The sequence below is a fragment of the Besnoitia besnoiti genome, chromosome IV, assembly GCF_002563875.1.
Source record: "Besnoitia besnoiti strain Bb-Ger1 chromosome IV, whole genome shotgun sequence".
Classification (NCBI taxonomy): domain Eukaryota; phylum Apicomplexa; class Conoidasida; order Eucoccidiorida; family Sarcocystidae; genus Besnoitia; species Besnoitia besnoiti.
In genome coordinates, this window is record NC_042359.1 from 1,951,146 (window position 1) to 1,969,218 (window position 18,073).

At 63.3% G+C, this 18,073-nt stretch overlaps 2 protein-coding genes across 2 annotated transcripts; one reads left to right on the forward strand and one right to left on the reverse strand.

Annotated features, from left to right (window-relative positions):
- Nucleotides 1–1,186: 1,186 nt before the first annotated feature.
- Nucleotides 1,187–2,105, reverse strand: BESB_054110 (uncharacterized protein; the record flags this gene model as incomplete). The annotated part of the gene is made up of 2 exons (XM_029363846.1): nt 1,187–1,336; nt 1,821–2,105. The coding sequence occupies 2 exons, from the start codon at nt 2,103–2,105 to the stop codon at nt 1,187–1,189; spliced, it is 435 nt and encodes a 144-aa protein (XP_029219769.1).
- Nucleotides 2,106–5,473: 3,368 nt separating this feature from the next.
- Nucleotides 5,474–17,693, forward strand: BESB_054120 (uncharacterized protein; the record flags this gene model as incomplete). The annotated part of the gene is made up of 12 exons (XM_029363847.1): nt 5,474–6,148; nt 6,457–7,209; nt 7,418–7,862; nt 8,090–9,586; nt 10,032–10,136; nt 10,561–10,955; nt 11,420–12,856; nt 13,217–13,951; nt 14,098–15,037; nt 15,321–16,318; nt 16,591–17,188; nt 17,302–17,693. Coding segments are annotated over 12 exons (8,970 nt in total), but the record flags the coding sequence as incomplete, so codon positions are not given.
- Nucleotides 17,694–18,073: the final 380 nt, after the last annotated feature.

The following is an 18,073-nucleotide window of genomic DNA, read 5'->3' on the forward strand; positions in this document are numbered from 1 at the left end:
CTCTGAACGTGTGAAGGAAGGAAGCCCCGCGTGGCATCTCCTCGCGCTTCATCATGCAGCCCACATGCATTCCGCCTCTGTTGGTTGAGTTCGATTTCTGCTTTCAACACCAAAACGCTAACGCCGTCTCCCCGTTCGACTGCGTTCCTCGCTGTTTCACAGTCCGATGGCGCCGTGAGCCCACACAGCTAACGATTCCCGATGCGCCGGCCGGCTCAATACACAGACAAGCATGTCGCTATGCTTGCTGCGTCGCAGGTCTTGGTGAAGCATACAAGTGAGGTGTCTGTGGATGGGGAGGTCACACTGACCACGAAGGTCAGAGAAGGCCTTCTGGAGTCCTGTCTGGCCGTGTTGAAAGGCAAAAGAGTGCTCCGCGAACGTCAGCCGACCGACACCGCGACTGTTGACCATCAGAATCCTATGTATACAAGCCGCGAAGATGCTGCCGCCCACTCTCTGAAGCGAGGACGCATCGAGGTCATCTGTGCAGTGGCTCGCTGTGGAAGATCTCTCAGAAATTTACGCGCCTCTCTGAGTCGCCGCGATGGCGATGGAGGGCCCCCGGTTCTCTCTGGCAGGATTATGTAGGCGGCTTCACCCCCCGCAGATATCAGCCCGTGAAGCGAGCCGGTCTTTCTTCGCTGTGTATGTGCGCTAAACCTTAAACCATAGTCTCTACAGGCGGGCAATCGAGTTGAGTTTTTATATATAATTACTTTCCTCTTTAGAAGACGTAGTGCCGGTTTTCCTCCGCATTTACAGTAGGCCGCACGGACAATAAAACCACATTCCATAGACTGGTGAGCAAACGAAGATCGAGCTTGCCGAGGGTGACACGAAGCGCCAAATCACACCCTCCTCTGCAAGATTAAGACAAAAAGGACTACATTACGAAGACCTGAACTGACCGCATGAGGGCCCCTGTGCGAGCCTGCTGCCGCACGAAACGAGAACACAGAACGCCGAGCTCCTCTCTCCCTTTCCTCTCTATCTCTATCTCTATCTCGCCCTCACGTGTCCTTCATGATGCCACCTTCTTCGCCTCAGCGCTTCCCTGCCCTCGGTGTCGAGCGACGCAGGACGATGCGGACGCCAGGCCGAAAGAAGCTCGAAGAAAGTCCGCTCGTTGCCTGCCACCTCGCGCAGGTCTCTCTACCTCCCTCTCTCGCGTTTTTCTGCGACCTCATGCGGACAACAGGAAGTCCAGACGCACGCGGAAGGACTTGATCCACGAGGCAGGGCAGAGCAGCGGAACTGGGACGAAGCTTTCGCGCCACTCCTCCGCCTCGACTCCCTCGTCTCCGTACTTCACACACGTCCGCATTCTGCAGTTCTGAGACACCCGCGAAGAAAGCAGAGACGAAGCGTACAGAGGAATACGTAAATATGTATATGTACAGATGGTCATAGATAGAGAGAGACGAGACAGATGCATATCGACAAATAGTTCACAGGTCCCAATGCATATTCGTACGTACGCTGTGTGAATCTGCATCTGGCACGCCCACCTCATCAGCTGCTACTGCCGGTGCTGAACTACCTACCAAGTTATAGTGAATGAATTCCATTTTGCGGCATACGTGTGTCTGCGGCGGGACAAGGCGCCGGCGAGCCAGTGCGTGTCTCTCTGCCACGCCGCCCCAGCCCCCCCCCCCCTCCCCCCCCCGAGGAGCCGACGCCCTTTACACACCCTAGGCAACTATTTTTTTGAATTTAAACCGCCGTCCAGTTGAAGGCAGAAGGGCTATCTCCGCAGCTGTGTGCCTCCCGCGCGCCGCGCCCTCCTGGCGGCCGCCAGTCTACAGGGCTGCCCTCACTTGGAGAAGAAGGTTGCCCTTTGCGTCGACGGCGATTAAGTTGCCGCGGAGCTCTCGCGCGTCAGTGAGGATGATCTTGACAGACTCGCCTTCGCCCTGGAGCGCGTCCACGGCGGCCTCGGCGTTGCACAGCTGCTGGAAAAAGTTTTCAAAGCCTCCCTCGCGGTTCAGTAGCGCGGCTTCCAGCTGCTCCTTCACGCGAAAACACGACTCCTCAACGAAGCCCTCGCCGGCAGGCGCGTCATCTTCCCCACGCCGCCGCTCCCCCGCCACGTCGCTCCGCATTGCTCCTCGGCCGCCAAACAAAGTCTCTTCTGTGCGCGAGTCGTCTCTGTGGAGCGAGTCAAATCTCAACCCCTGGGCCTAAGCCCCGCGCCCCAACGCGCCTCAGATCTGCGCGAAGAAGTCTCCAGGACCGACGGCAACTCCTTGCGAGAACCTGCCGTCCTCACCAAGAAACGCGCAGGAGGGTGGGGGAGAAGGGGACGGGCGCCGTCCAGAGAGAGCCGCAGGCCGCGGACTGCAGCAGATGTACACCGAGAGACGACATAGAGGGGTTAAGAGGCGCGAGGAAGCAGCCAGCTTCCCGAGGCGCTCGACGTGAGGAAAGTAAGCGAGAGAGAGAAGGCGAAGACGGCGAGGAGAAGGGAGACCGACGAGGCGGCGAGAGGCTGCAGATGCAATGTGTAGACAGTTCAGAGCTCGCGAGACTCAGGATACCGAGAGATGAAGGAAGTCTGGGATTACGAAGCACGCGAGATTCCTCGCCGCACACGGAGGTCGAGCGGGAAGACGAGCAGAGCGGCAAAAGAGCCTTCAGCCGCTGTCTCATTCGGTGTGTGCATTCTCCTCTCGCTGACAGAACGAGGTCACGGCCCCCAAGACGTTCTTGTCCTGGAGCGCTCTCTCGATCTTGAGGCGCCGCGCCCGGCCATTCAGCACCGTCTCTTCCCCGGGATTGAAGCCTCGTCTTCTTTGGTGTCTTCGGCTTGTCTCTCTCCTTTCTCTCCTCCGCGCTTCCTTCTCCGCGGTTCTCGCCGCTACACACTGCGGTATGTCTCGTGGGGCGCTGAATGCTGGCTGAGCTCCAGGATCGCCTCGAAACGACTCAACGAATCGCCTTGAACTCACAGTCAGCGCACAGAATGTTTTACCGCCCGCCTCTCGCTTCGTCGCTGAGCGAAAAAGCGGCCTCTGCCTTGTGCTCCAGGGGGGAATCATGCTTTTTTCAGCCGCCTTGACTCTATCCTTGCAACGACAGCAGGCGCAGCCGGTTCGCGCCGGGCGCCTCCTTTTCGCACAGAGGTCTTCGGCTTATTAACGGAGAAGGGGAAGGGGAAGACAGTTCACTTTTTGGTTACGAAAAGTTCGAGAGGAAGGAGAAAGAGAGCAGAAAGGAAGAACGCCCCGGGTTTTCTCTGGTTCGTACGCGTTCCTCCCTTTTCGAGCTCCTTCCGCTCGCGCCTGGTTTCCCGCTACTTGCCCGTTTTTTCCGCTTTCGCAGACGCCTTCTCCCTTTTTCCTTCTGATAGCCCAGGAGGACGTGGCTGTACCGCAGAGAGAGAGAAAAGCGGCAGACTCGCAAAGCTACAAGAGTCTCGGTTTTTTTGCCATCTTTCTCGAGAGAAAGGGCCGATGGAGGAGGCGAAGAAAGACTCGCACATGCCTCGTTTTCTTCTCAGTCTTCCTTCTTCTCTCCCTTCAGCTTTACCAACCTGAAGCGCGCATCTATGTCTGTTTTTTCACTTCCGGCTCCATGTCGCGCCCGTTCTCCGCAGCTGCCGGGGCTTTTGTCTCTTCTCTGCACAAATTGGCTGCCGCCGAGCGCACTTTTCTTCTGGCCTTCGTCTTCTTCGTACAGCCTGCTCCATGCGCAGTTGTCGTGCCTTCTGCCCGAGTGCACGCCGTTTCTGGTCGTCTAGTCTCTTGCCATTCCCAGAGTTTCCCGGCGAAAAACCGCGCTTCTTCTCGCCTTGCCCAGGCGCCGCTGCTGCGCGTCACTCTCCAGTCTCGTCGTGAAGCGCGCCCTCGTCTGTAGCCTCATTCCTTCTCCGCCCCGCGCCGCGAGTTCCCGCTGCTCGCCCGCTGCGGCCAACGCGCCTGCGGCGGTGTGCGTTCTCTGGGCGCCGATTTGTCGCGTGTTCCAGTTCCGTGTCGCTGCACTCTTCTCTTCCGCAGCCTGTGCGGCGATCGCGTCGTGTTGTCTCCCTTCGTTTGCTTCTCGCTCACAGCTCGTTTTCCGCCTCTGCCTTCTTCTCGCCACGCGCCTCGACGCTTGGTCCTCTCTCGTTCGCCGCAGGGCACAAAATGAGGAGTGGAGCGACGCTCAGCTCGTGGAGAGACTGGACGGCTCCGCGCGGCGGCGTTTCCTAAAAGTCTAAAAGGAATGAACGGCAGAGAACAAGGAACGCGGGTTCCTCGCTCGGTCTTTACAGCTCCGCTGGGTGTTTCAGGCACCCCAGCATCCTCTCTCTTCGTCTTCGGTAGCCTCCAAGGGTGTGAGCTGCGCGCTTTGAGCGCGGCCGGTGGGCGACTGGGGCGTGTTCCTTCTCTGGGTTCGTCTCCGGCGAGAGTCAGCCGCGGGTCTCCTGGCGAGTAGACACGTACAAACATAGAGAGGAAAGGTTTCGGGTTGAAAACGGGTCACTCGAGAGCAAGGGGCCTGGGCGGTAGGCGTGCGTCTCTCTCTGCTCGTCCTCTTCAGGTTCATTCTCCGATTAGAGAGGAAACCAGAAGGGTTTTTCGGCGCGTCGGCGGCCTTCGGTCGCTCACGGAGAAGCGCCTGCGCATGCATGTTGTCGCGCTCTCTGCTAGTTCGCCGCAGGGCGCCCGTGTCGGCTTTCTCGGCGTCTCGTCTCCGGCTGTCGATGTTTGCTCTTGCTGGAGAGGCGTTCTCCCGATTCGTCCTTTATTGAACGCATCCAGGTCCCTCTTTTTGGCGCATCTTTTGCTGTCTGTCTTGGATATCTCCGGCCTTCCTTCCACAAGCTCCACGCACATTTTTTACCGGGGCCTGAAGTTTTCTGAGTCCGCGAGCGCGGCACGGGCATGCATGAGCCGGCTTGTTTGTTTGACTGATTTAGCTGTCGTTTCAAAGTTTTTTGTCTGGTAGAGAAGCCCGGACTGTGCGTGAAGAGACTTGTCACTGTTTCGTTTTTCAACTAAACTGCATGTACGGTGGACGAGGCAGGTGTGTTGAGGAGTTGCTCGACGTTCTCCTCGCGGCCAATCCCCGTCGCCCGTCTCGCCTTGGGTCTCTGAGTCTGCGCCGCGAAATCGTCGCACTGTAGCTGTCGCTTCGCGTCTCTTTCTGTCTTCGTGGATCGGACCTGAGAGGCGGATTGCGGCGCCCCTGGGGGTGCGCCTTTCATCGTAATCTCTGTGCGCGAATCGATTCGTTTCGCCGGAGCTGAGTAGCCGCGTTGGCCTTCTTTCTCGATCGGTCTCGCAATTCTGTCGCCCCCTTCTATGTTTGCTTCCTCGTTTGTTTTTCTCTCTCTTTCGCGTGGGTCCAATCCTGCACCGCCCGCGCCCGCAGAGGGCCTCGCTCAGCAGGGCCTTCTCCCCGGTTTCCTTCCGCGTTTTCTTCCGAGTCCCGCGCCGGTCTCTGCCGCACACGTCAGGCACCCAGAGCGGCCTCTCAAAATTAGGGCATGCGCCAGTTGCCAGCGAGCGGCGAGGCCGCGACGAGCTTGACGATGCTTCCAGGCGGGGTCCACGCGGCCGGCGACGGTGCCCCAGACCTGGTGTCTCATTTTGCGCCTCACGTGCGTGGAGGCAACTCGGGAGGCGTCGTCGCCTTTGTCGAGAGTGCGCGCGTGGCAGTCGCTCCCGAAGCTTGCGCGACCCTTCACATGCTGCCTCCGCTGGCGGCTCACAACATGGGGTCTCCGCTCGTCGTTCGCGGCGGCGGTCCCTCTGGCGCCCAGACGCCCGGCGACCCGGCCGCGGCGGCGGCGGCCTGTCCTGCGCCCCTGGAGCACGCGCCGTACGATGTCGCGCCTTCCTTCGTCGTCGGACTCCACGCCGCGCCGCCGCCTGGCTTCGCGCCGGTTCCTACCGCGGCGCCGGCGGTGTCGGCGCTCCCAGGCGTCGTCGCCCTCAGTGTGCGCCCGCACACAGCCTTTCTCAAGCAAGAAGGCAACTGGCTGGCGCGCGATTTCTACCAGGAGCGGCGGTGGAAAGTCGCGGCGTCGGGGCGCGTCGGGGGCCTCGTCGCGGCGCGCGCCCGCTGGCTGGAGCTGCGAAAGAAGAGAGAAGAAAGAAAACTCCTTGCGTCGCCTGTGGCCGCGGCCGTCCAGTCCCTGTGGCTCGGGGCACTCAGTCAGGTGAGCAGAGAGAAGAGACACGCAGCCCAGAGCGGAAGCCGACCCGAGGAGGACCTGCCTTCTCCCTCTCTGATGGAATGAACACCGACGCGTTTGTCCGTGCCTCGGCCGAAGGGCGGACGTCGCGGCTTGTGTGAGACGCTGCATGCTGGTCACGCGTAATCTGAGTCTCCTCGCCGCGAGTAGTCTTTGCATGTAGTAGATATCGTGCAGGTCTTTCGCTGGCAGGCCGTCCACGAGATAGTCTGCTGCGTCGTTTTTCGCGTGGAATGACGGTTTTTTGTGCTGAGGGGTCGTGTCTTTTCCAGGTCGATGCGTCTGTCATTCCTCCATCGCTTCAGCCGTGCTGCGGAGCGCTGCCGCCGACTGGAGGCAATCTAGAGCTGCGCGCGTCGCTGCTGGGTCGGCGACATCGTTTCGCTTCTTCAGCTTCTTCTTTTCGTCCGTCTGTTGGCTCGTCTAGCGCGCAGCCGGGCGACGCACAGCCGGGCGACGCGGAGCCCGAGGCGGCTGTCGACTCTGGCGTCTCCTCGTCTGTCAACTTGAAGGCGACGCTGCTGAGAGAGCAAGTCCGCAACAACGCGGACGCGCTGTTCGCCCCGCATGTCCGCGGCAAGATCGGTTCGCTGTTTTTCTTCCGCGACTCACCCTTCTCTGTCTTCGCCGACGAGGAGGCGACTCTCTTTCTCGCCTCGCTCGCCGCGCTGCGGCCCGGGGGGCCTCCGGGGCCCGCGGACGAGCGACGCAGAGAGAAGAGAGAGGAGGACCTGAAGGCGAAGAAGGACGACGACGGGAAGCCCGCCGCAGGAAGAAGAAAAAGCGTCCCCGTGGAGGCGGACGGAGGACGCCGCGGCGAAGAGGCCGAAGATCTCAGGGACGAGGAGGTCTCTGGAAGAGTCGGCCGCAGAGACCGCGCAGAGGACGGCGAGAGAGAGGGCGGAGAGGGCGGAAGGCAGGACCCCAAGCGCGAAGAACGGCCTGGGAAGCACGCAGAAACAGACGATAGAACAGACGATGAAGACAGTCCGCTCGTCTCGCCGCAGAGTGCCCGGCTGGATACGGTGAGGCACAGCCACTCACTGAATTCAGAATGGGGGGAAGGAGGGGGGGGGGGGGGGAAGATCTGCTGCAACTTCTCTCAAAGGTTTCCCGACTTGTGGCGTCTTCGGGCGTAGTCGTCTGCGGGTTTAAGCGTCTGCTCGCAGGCTTGCGGCTGTGTTGGGTGTTTGCCTCATTTCCTCGCTCTCGGTTCTGTGTGCCTCTTCCCAGGCTGGGGACGACTCTGCGCGGCCCTCTTCGCGTGCGCATCGCAGAAGGAGCGCGGCTGACGACGCTGTCCCCGCGTCGTCTGACCAGTTCATCCCTGTTTCAGTTCCTCTCCATGTCTTCTTGCTCGACACCGTCGCCCGCAGCCTGGAGAATCATAGGGTGCCGCTGTCGGGCGCGCGCCGCAGAGCCTCTGGCGACGCAGACCGCGGGGACTCCAGTCTCCTGGGGCCGTCCCTCTTCGCCTCCTGTCGCTCGCCGGCCGCCGTGGTGCTGCCGTCGTCTTCTAGGGACGGGTGCGACGCGCGCTGCGCAAACGGCAGCGAGAAGAAGCATCCCGAGAAGAGAGAGGAGGAATCCACTCTCTGCGGGAGGGACATGGGACTGCCCGCCGGCGTCTCCGAGGCGTCTCCTTCCGCAGGGAGCATCTCAGCAACGTCACGAGGAGGTACGCTGTCGCGGCGACTCGAGATCCGTGTGCAGCTGCAGAGGCGCCTGAAAAGGACAGAAACTTACAGCGAGATAGGCGGGCCAGACACACTCAGGAAGAACCCCCCGGCACTCTGCCTGGGGCGGGGGCGCCGGGTGACACCCTGTCTGCGGCACTGTCTCCTGCTAAGGCAGGTCAAACTTGTCTTCGGTCTCTGCGTCTGTGTGCGTCTGGTGTGTTTTCAGAGGTGGACTCTCCCGTGCACTCTGTCAGCACGACCTGGTCTTCTTCGCTGCCTCTGGCGAGCTCGTCGAAGGCCGCGTCCGACGGCTCGCCGGCGCCGGCGTCGGGCGCGTCGCCCGCGGAGAGAGACAAGACAGGGGCGCGGCCGAACGGTGAGCGGCCCGACGAAGATACCCCTGGCGGGGCCAGCGGCCCGCGGGGGTCGACGTGGGGCGTACAGGGGGCGTGCGCCTGCTGCTTTTGCCGCGAGGGAGGCGCCGGGCGCGCTAGCGACAAGCTGCCCTCCGCGTCCCCAGGGCCTGATGAGGCTGGCGGCGCGTCCGCCGCGGAGCCCGCAACGGGCGCATCTGAGAGCGAAGAGGGCGAGCAGCAGCACTGCAGGTGCCAAGCGTGCTTTCTTTCTGAAGGTGTCCTTTCCAAGCGAGAATTTCTCGCGGGCAGTCCGCAGCTCGGTGCCGCGGATCACCTCCGGCAGTACGTGGGGTCGTCCTCGTCTCCCGTCATCCAGGACCTCTCCTTTTCTTCTCGGTTTTTCCCGGGTGCGCGGGGCGGCCTGTTCTTCGCCGGGGGAGACCGCGATGCGGGCTTGCTGGGCGCCGAGCTTGCGGAAAGCGATTTTGTCTCCATTTCTGACTGGCTCTACCTGACACACGAAAAGACGCTCGACCTCGCGGCGCCGCTGACCTTTGACATCCTGGCGAACGCTCCTCCAGGCCTATTCCTCGGCGCGGCGGTCGCTGGGCTCTCTGAAAAAGCGACCCCGTCGCCGCTCTCGCGCCGCTCGCGCGAGGACAAGGGCGCAGGCGCCTACGGCTCCGCGAGGGCGAAAGGCCACGGCCGCGGCTCTAGCCGCTTCGGGTCCCTCCACGTACCCCCGGTGTCTCCTCCTGCCCACCGTGACCCCACCGCCGCCTCGCTGGGCGACGGCGCCCCAGACGCGGGGGGAAGCGGGCCAGGGCGCGAAGCCGCGACTGTCGGCGAGGACGACGTGAAGGACGAGAAAGGGCGCGGCGGAGGCGCAGCGGTACTCGCTGTGGGTGGGCGGGGAGACCCGCTCGACAATGCGGAGAGACGCGGCGGCGGCGACGAGTGCGCGCGCGACGGAAGAGATCTGGCGGCCTCTGCGGAGAGCGGCGCAGGCCGCGAGCGAGAAGAGGAAGGCGAAGAAGACGATGACGACGAGCGCCTGGCGGCTGCGGGCGCGGCGTTGGCTGCCGCCGCGGGTGCCGCTGCGGCCCTGGATGCGCACAGAGCGGAAGGCCCCGGGGACGGCGCGGCGGGGGCGGCCGCTAGTGGGCTGTGTCGCCAAAAGTCGAGGCTGGCGCGGAAAGAGAGAAAGCGAAAAGCCGCGTGGAAGCTGCTCGAGAACGTCTCCCTCGCGGCCATCTGGGACATCCTCAACAAAAAGGCCGAGACCGGACTCGACACAGACCTCCTTCCCGTCGAGTTCCGCGCCCCCGACTGGCGCCTCGACGTCTGCCAAGTCCCGGCGCTCAAGGGTGAGGGGGCGTCCGCCTCAGCAGAGAGAATCTGCGGAAACGTGGGCTGGCGACAAGAAACCTAAAGTGCAGCAAACGCCGCGCGAGTCAAGCGGCCTGTCGCGCCGTACTGACAACCTCTGGAAAGGGGGGGCAGCTGCAGAGATCAGCCAGGCGGCGCTTACCTCATACATATAGACTAGAAATCCGTGTGTGCGCTGCCCGACGCGTGCCTAGGCGAATATGTATATATACCTACTATATATATATATATATATATATATAGGGTTTAGGGTTTAGATATATATATATATATATGTAGATCACCGTCGCTGGAATGCTTTGCGGCTCCTGCGTGAATGCCTTTGGCTTAGAATGGCGGCAGCGTGTTTTGAGTATCTGCCCTAGCGCCACGTTGATTGTGTTGTCTCTGCGCGTGCGTGTGTGTGTTTCCGTCTTTCTCCAGCGGGAAAAGACGACTGGAGCGACGCGGTTGAGCAGCTCTCCGGGCTGGCGGCGGGTGCTTCGTCATCTCTTGACTCGCCGTCGTCGTCGTTTTCGCACTTGCCGGGTACGCTTCATTTGAGATTCTTTCAAAGCCGAGTTTCCACGAGTCTTCATGACTTTTCTCCTAAGTCGTTTCTTGATGAAGCTGCGCCGGCAGGGCATCTCGCCTGGCTCCGCGCGCGCTCGGTTCTCCCGGCCGGTTTGCTGCGGTCTATTCATCCGCTTGTGTGCTTCGGTTTGCGCGGGTCCGCGTTGGCGGCTGTCTCCTTGGTTTGCTGTTGCGTTTTCTCCGTCCTTCGGGGGTCGTCCTTTGCGCTTCTCTGTCTTTCGCCCGACTGCAGATGTCGCAGTGATGCATGCGGTTGTCTTGCTTCGTTGCGTTTCCCAGTTTGCCTCTGTCGAGTGAGGAAATCGTGTAACTTCTTGTGTATTGTTACTTATAGCTGTCCTCTGGAGTGGAGTGACCTTGTGTCTGGGTTTTGCTGCAGGCTTTGTCTCCTCCTCGTTGTTTGAAGGCGCCGCGTTTGCTGCGTTCGCGGCCATGGGCGGTTTGTCCCCGATGGTCTCCGCGACCCAGCTGGGGGCGGGCGGCGACCCCAGCCCGAGCATGTTTACGCGCCCGTACCCTTTTTCGTCAGAGCTCATGTTTGGGGCCTCGCCGCAGGGGGCAGCCGCAGGCGATCGTCGGCGAGCCGGGGCGTTTCCAGACTACCTCGGACACCTCTCCTCGTTCGGGCCTCTCTCGTCGTCCTTCGGGCCCGACGGGTTCGCGATCGCAGGGGGCGCCCTCTCGCCCCCCGCGATGGAGCCCAGCGAGCCCGAGCGCGGCGACAAGGAGAACCGCGAGCACGACGACGGCAGAAAAGACCCTCGAGACGACGCGGTAAGACGGAAAGGACTTGCTGTTAGAGTTTAGAGTCGCGGCGCAAGCAGACGGGGGGGAAGGGAGGGGGGGGGGAAAGGCGGCGGGAAGGGTAGAGGGCGACCGAGCGAGAGGTGTCCACGCCGGGAAGAACAACAGAAGAGTCGAGAATGGCGAGGAAGGTGATGAAAAACCGAAGACGGCAGAGGTTGATGAAAGACTCTGTACTGCAGAAGCGCCGCAGCCTAGCAGGAGAGAAGCCGTGGATGCTTCTCCCAGCGGGAACGCTGACGGACCCCGCGGGTTGGATTGGAAGGCCAGCTGCGGTCTCCGGTTGCTGGCTGAGAGGCGGTGTCGCGTGTGAGTGCAAAGCTGCAACTTAAAAAACTGAGCGAAGCGCGATGGGGGGGGAGCTCGTGGTGTATCCGGAAAACGGAAGGCACCATTGTTTTTTTTCGTTCCTTCGTTTTCCTTCTGTGTTGCAGACACACGTGGCTCCTTTGGGGGGTGGCGTGTATTTCCATGGAGCCGCCGGGGCGGACCGCGGGCACCGGCCGGGCGAGCTTGGGGCCAGGGGGTCTCCGGACGGGAGACTCGAGCATGGGCTTCCTGGGTCGTACCCCTTCCTCGTTTCGTCTCAGGCTTCGGCCTCGCCCTACGTCCAGCGCCACCCGCCAGGTCGGGGCCTCAAGGGGCCTGAAGACCTGCGAGGTGCCGCCTTTTCGTCAGCCTACCTCGGCAAAGGCCCCTACGCCCCGTCTCCGTATGCGCCTGGCGCCCCGTATGGCGCCTTCCCGCCCGGAGCGGGGCGCCCGCCTATCGGGCCCGCGGTTGCGGGCGCCGCTGGGCTCCACCCGCCCCCTGCGGGGGCTGGAGGGGCGGGTGTTGGCCCTCGGGGCCCGCATCTCGGTCCCCCGCTTGGAGCCCAAGCAGGCGGGCACAAAGGGCAGCCAGCGGGGGCTGGCGCCGCGCGGACTCGAGACGAGTACGGGGCGCAGCGAGGCACGGGTCTCCTGTCTGCCGGGGGCGTCCCGTCGCTGGGGGCGGGGCGCTCAGGCGGGGGACGCTATCTTCCTCAATGGGACCTGAATGAGAGCGCAATTTTGCTTTCGCTCGTCAAGAAGTTTGGCCAGCCAAACAGCTACTTGTCGCTGGGCGTGACCCCCAAGCCGCGCGCATGCGGGCAGTCTGGCACTCGCAGCGAGGACGCGCGCCGGCGCGGCTTGCCGGTTGTGGCGGGCCTGAGGCGGCGCCTGCTGCTCCACCGCAAACTGTGGCAAAGGGAACAAGGCGAGGGCGAGGAGAAACGGGTGCGTGAGGCCGGCGCCAAGGCCTCCCTCTCTGTGTGGCCTAAGAAGCGGAGACTGCACGCGCTGCTGGCGTCTCTCGACGGCGAAGAACGATCCGCCGGCGCCCCGGGCAAGGGACAGGGCGAAGAATTCAAGGGCCAGAAGGCACCGGGCGTCTCGAGTGCTGGAGGTGCTGGAGCGAGCGAGGCGAAGAAGACGGGGGACCGGGAGGCGGACGAGGGGAAGACCGCCTTCCCCTCTGTGTTGACCTACTCCTCGCGCTCAGTCAACTGGGGCCTCGTCGCGACGACGCTGAGTCACTCTGGCACGTGGCTGTCGAATGCGTTGGCAGGCAGCGAAGCGGGGCGGAGGCAGTCGTCGTTTTCCCCTCAGGGCATCTCGCTCGTTTCCATTGGCGACGCGATGGCCTCTTCGGCCGTCTCGCGCCTCCGCTCGCCGGCGGAATGCCGCGAGCAATACTTGCTATTGCGCGCTCACCTCCGACACATGTTGGGGCAGCCAAAGAGCCAGAGGCACCCGATGCTTGTTCTCCTCCTTCAGCAGTATCACAAGCATGTGCGCAGACACCCGACCTTCCAAGAAAACTTCTACCCCTTCTCCAAGCAGACGCCGGTACGGGCGCGCAAGTTTCGTACTCCACAAAGTTCGAGGCAGCTGCCGGAAGAAGGGCAACTTGCCCGGGCTCGGCAGCAAGAGAGGCCCTCCCCCATTGCGTGTTTAGGGTTTAGGTAGCTGTCAATATTGCATGTCATGCATACCTCGTGGCGCAGAGGCTTCTTGCTGTCCCGTGAAATCCACACCGGAGCGCTCGTCGGGGAGAGTTGCTCATTTGTAGCTATGCAGGTGTGTCTGACGTCTTCGGTGCCTTTCATGTTGGCGTCCAGTGCGGCGGCGTGGTAAATTACAGCTTCGACAGGCCTGTCAAAGAACCACGGACACCGCTCTGCTGTGTTTTGGTCTTTTTCTTCGCAGGGTGGAAGCAAGAATCTGTCGCAGACGATGCCGCCTTGTCCGCCGCTCTTTTCCCACAGCGTGAGGGAGAGTCTGGCGCCGACGTCCTTTGCGCCTCTGTTGGAGTCTGCCTCTGCGTCCGCGGTCGTTGGCTCCTGCGCGTCTGCGCGGGGGGTGCTGCGCGGCGAAGGCCTCAGCGGGTCGCTCGGCGTCCAGCCCCCCCTGCCTCGCTCCGCCGAGGAGATGGAGCCCGCGCGAAAGAGGCTGCAGGAGGAGGCGTGCGAGGGAGAAGGACGGTCGTTGCGAGAGAAAAAGAGGGTCTTCGCGGCGGTGGATGGCGAGCAAGAAAGCCTGCTGACGCACGCGCAGCGGGCAGTTGTGGTTCTCGAGGCCAGAGACCGGGGGATGAACACGGCGGGGCCGATGGTGATGTGTGCACAGAACGCGGGAGGAAGAGGAAGGAATCTCGAGATGACGCACTCACCGCCAAGCGAAGAAGACTGGAAGGCGAAGGCGAGCAGGGAGGGAGTGAAGATGCCCGCGCGGTGGTGTTCTCCGTGTATCCTCTCGCGGGCTCATTCCTTCAGGATCTCACGCTGTGGAGTTCGATGCTGCTGCGGAGCGACGAGCGGTCGCCAGCAGCCAGGCAGCCTCGAAGGCGCTTGGGAGGTGCGTCTGGGCCGTTGGAGCGCTTCCTTAGGGTCATGGCGCGTAGGCGGCGCGAGGGGCTCGCGCGCGGAGGAGACGCCTATCCCCGTAGGGGCCCCTACGGTCTCTCTGGCACGCTTGTGCACCTCCTGGCGCCGCTTTTGCTGTCTCTGCCTTCGTCGGCCTTCGCTGCAGATGCCCAGCGGCCTGCGGTGGAATCGAAGGAAGGAAGGGACGCGTGGGATCTCGCTCAGGAGACAGACAGCGCGACCTTTGAAGAGACGAACGCAGACAGCCTCCCTCGCCGTCTTGAGCTCGTGCTGGTGGCGGCGTCTCAGCTGTCGCCAGGTTCGGTGTGTGCGCCAGGCAGCAGAAACGAGGCCGCGGTGCGCGACCGGCTCCGCGCCCTGCTGGGGTCTCTCCTCGTGGGGGTTCCATCCGCGCGCGACAGACGCTGGGCGACTCCTCGCGTGGTGCCTGCGAGTGTCGGCACCGTGTGGGCTGGGGACGTCCCGGGTGCGCAGGTTGTTTGGGATGCGTGTGGAGAGCTTGTGAAGTCCGCCTACAGCCTGTCGCGTCCCGGGGCGCTGCCGCCGCTGGAGGCAAGGTTCCACTTGGGCTATTTGGCGCCTCGGTGGCTGCCACTCCCTTCTCCGGCGATCTCCGCGAACCGGGCCTTCTTTTCCTCTGTGTCGACCCAACTGTCTTCCTCCAAGACCGCACGCCCACGTGGGGACGCCGGCCCGAAGCCCAGCAGGCCCGCGGCGGGGACCGCGTCAGCCGGGCCTGGTAAGGAGGGACAGGCGACGACGGCGGCTCGGCCGCCAGGCGCCGAGGGCGAAGCGCTGAAGGAGAGCGACCTCACTAGGGAGTCTGAGCAGCCCATGGATGCCGCGGGAGAGGCCCTGTCCGCCGCGAAGACGAGTGGGTCGGCGCCAGAGGAAGACAAGAAAGGAGGCACCTGCAGACGCGCCGGCGACGACGACTCTCTCTCGAGTTTCGTCGCCTCCTCAGCAAAGAAAGAAGGCTTTTGGCTGCTTTTGGGCCCCGTGGGAGAGAACTCTCCAGGAGAAGGTGCACAAGCCGCGGCGGGCCGTCAGGTCCCCGCCGCGTGGAGGACGTCGCGCTACGGCTCGGGTGGAGGCGCTGTCGGCTTCGGCGCAGAGGGGCCTTCCTTCCATGAGTTGATTCGATGTAAGTTTTGAAAGACGCGTGTTCACGAGGACTTCATCGTGCACTTTTTTTTCGTGAGGCTATCAGGCGAAGGCAATGGCGAGGGACGGTCTGCTAGCTCGTTTAGTTGCTCCGGGCGTAGATCCGCGTGTGCTGCACCGTCTTCTTCCCATAGAAAAGTATGTCACTCGAAGCATGGTGCCAGAAAGAGGAAAACTGTGAGTGGATCTTTCTTCAGGATCTCGGTGTCCCGCGCTTGCTGTGCTTCATTAGGCGTCTGGTTTTTCATTTGTGTTGAATTCAGGCGTCACCCGCAAGAGCTTAAGCGCGCTCGCGTGCTCTGTCTCGCACTTGTGCCGGCGAGGTCGACTGGCGGCGCGTTCGGCGTCGAGCTCGGCGGCGCGGGCCCACCTGCGGGCCTCGGCTGTCTCCAGCGGTCGCGGCCCGAGCGGGCCTTCGGACGCCTCGGGCCCCGTGGGGACTGCGGCAGCCCAGCGACAGGCTGCAGGCGGCGGGCCGCAAGACGCGGCTGCCGGCGCAGAAGGGGACAACTGTTCTTTCTCCTCGGGCGCGGGAGCGGGCCGTGGAGAGCGTCAGGGCGCGGACGCAGCGCGCCAGAGGCGAGCCGCAGGGGCAAGTTCCAGCGACGTGGGGCTCCCTGGAGAGATCAGTCAACAGGAGGCGGAGGGCATCAAGCTGGCGGCGGCGCTCGTGTGTCGATGCAGCGACAGCATGCGAAAGCGCTTGGCGGCGCTGAACAGTTTGTCAGACGCCCTGGGCGTCCGCAGCCTTCTCCCGCCCGGCGTGCCTGCGAATTCTCTGCTCGTTCCCCCGCATCCGTCTCAGCTGCGGTTCCTCGATGGCGCCAGCCACCTCCTCAGTTCGTACGTCCAACGCCAAGAAGCCCCGTCTCTTCTGTACTCGCCTTCGTCGCCTCGCGCCTCTTCGTCAGGCGACGCTGGAGGGGACGCGTCCGCGGCGAAATCCGCCAAGGGGCCGGAGTCGGGGTCCTCAGGCCGGTTGTCTCTCGGCGTTCTGCCTCTCTGCGGGCCCCTCGCGCCTCAGCAATTCGGCCCCGGTGTCATGCCCTGGCTGCTGATCGCGAATCTGGCTCTTCAGAGAGAAGAGCAAGAACAACTTTTGGTCTGTGCGACAAACTGGCTCCATCAGTCCGCGTCGTCGCGGACGTCGGCGTCTCTTCAGCCCTTCCCCAATCCCACGTTGGCTGTAGCCGGCGCGGGCCCTGCCATCGTCACCCCTGCGGTCGCCTCGCTCGAGGCCTTCAGGAAGCCCCAGCTGCCAGTGAGGAGATGGGACCAACCCTGCGAGGCCCCGACTTGCATTGTGGATAGTGAGGGAGCCGCGTGTTTCGGGGTTTTTTTGACGGACTCCGTTATGTGAGCAAGTCTCGCCACGGGCCGTGTCTCTTCGTCACGTAGCCTCTCTCTTTTGGTTTCGGCGTGGGCTCCATTTAGCTGGGACAGGCGTGTTTGCTGGGGTGCTGCGCATGTTTCGTCGCCTCTCTGGTGTGGGGTCAACCGCCTCCGGCGTCTCGTTTGTTTGTGTCTCCTCAGGAAGTTCTTGCGCTCTTCCGCGCTCAGCAGACGGCCCACAGAGCGTCGGGTCTGCATGCGCGAAACCCGCACGAGGCCGCTTTGTCCTCTCGACAGCAATCGTCGTCTGCGTCGCACTACGTCATTACGCGGACGGGGCCTTCCTCTGTTTCAGCGTCTGGGGCTCTCTCTTCTTCGTCTCTCGCGTCTGCATCCTCTGCGTATCTTTCTTCCCACTCCGCGCACGGCACGCCGCCGCCTCGAGTCGTCGTCTCCCCGTCGCCGATGCCACCTCCCGCGCAGGGCGGGTCTCTACCCCCGGCAGCAGCGGGCGCGCTGCCCGGGCCTGCCGGGGCGGCGCCGCCTTCGTCTCCGGGGCGAGGCCCTCAAGATGGCAAGGGAGGCCCACGGCGTCTCCCGGGGAGAGAAGGCGAAATGCCCGTCGCTTACTCTCGAGGGCATCTCCCCAAAGAGAGACAGCCTGGGTCGTCTGGCCCGGACGCGGGAATGCCGCCGGGCTACCTGTATCCTCACGGAGGCGTGCCGCCTGCCGGCGCGGCTTCACACGCCCCGGGGGCCCCGTTTCCAGGCCAAGGCGGGGGGCTCCAGGGGCGCAGCCGTACGCTCCGCCGCCTGGCAGCGGCACCTTCCAGAGGCCCGTCGAGAAAACGTGCGACGCGAAGGGGGTGAACGCTGACCCGCGAGCTCGCCTGGCTGCCGCGGCGGGGCCAGGAGGCCCCCTGGCGGCGGGGCAAGCGGGTGACGCTGCCTGTCAACTTGGCATGCAGCTCGGGGCGGCAGGCGGTCGCGCAGGCCAGGGAGCCAAACCCGGAGCTCAGGATCCGTCGTTTCACGCCTCTGCGGGCTCCTCTGCGCCTCTGGCCTATCCCCATTCTCTGGCCTCTCCTCCAGGCGGCGGCGCCACCGCGCCCTCTTTCCAGGGAGGGGCGCGGGCGAGCCCGCCGCCAAGCGCGACAGAGGGCGACAGGCCGTCAAGTGCAGCGAGGGACGTGGCGTTCGCGGCGCATGTAGCGGCCTCCGAGCAGGGCGGCGGCTCCGGGTCTGCTGCACGGCCTGGAGAAGGCGAAGCGGCGGCGTCGGGCGCCGGACAGAGTGGCAGGGAGGTGAGTATTCAAGGTGGAAATAGGACAACGTGCCCAGTCTCAGGTTTTTAGTTACGCATGCCTGGCGCGACCATATGGCAATACCTCTCTGTCTTATCCAACCGTAAGTCATTCCATGCTTCCCACACGGAAGAATGTTTTTTACTTTCATAGCTATTGCCAAAGTCTATCCAACAAAAGGCATGCAGCGGCCTGTCTGGTGACGGCTTTTCAGCATCGAGTGACAAGGTGTCGCTTAAAGCTCTTTTGCGTCGCTCTTTGTGGTTCGCAGACTTCTTCGTCTTCCGGGGCGCCTCACGTCCAGACGGGCGGCGACGCCGTCGCGGCCTCGTTTCGCGGCGAGGCGTCATCCTCTCACGCGGGCTCGGCGGCATATGGAG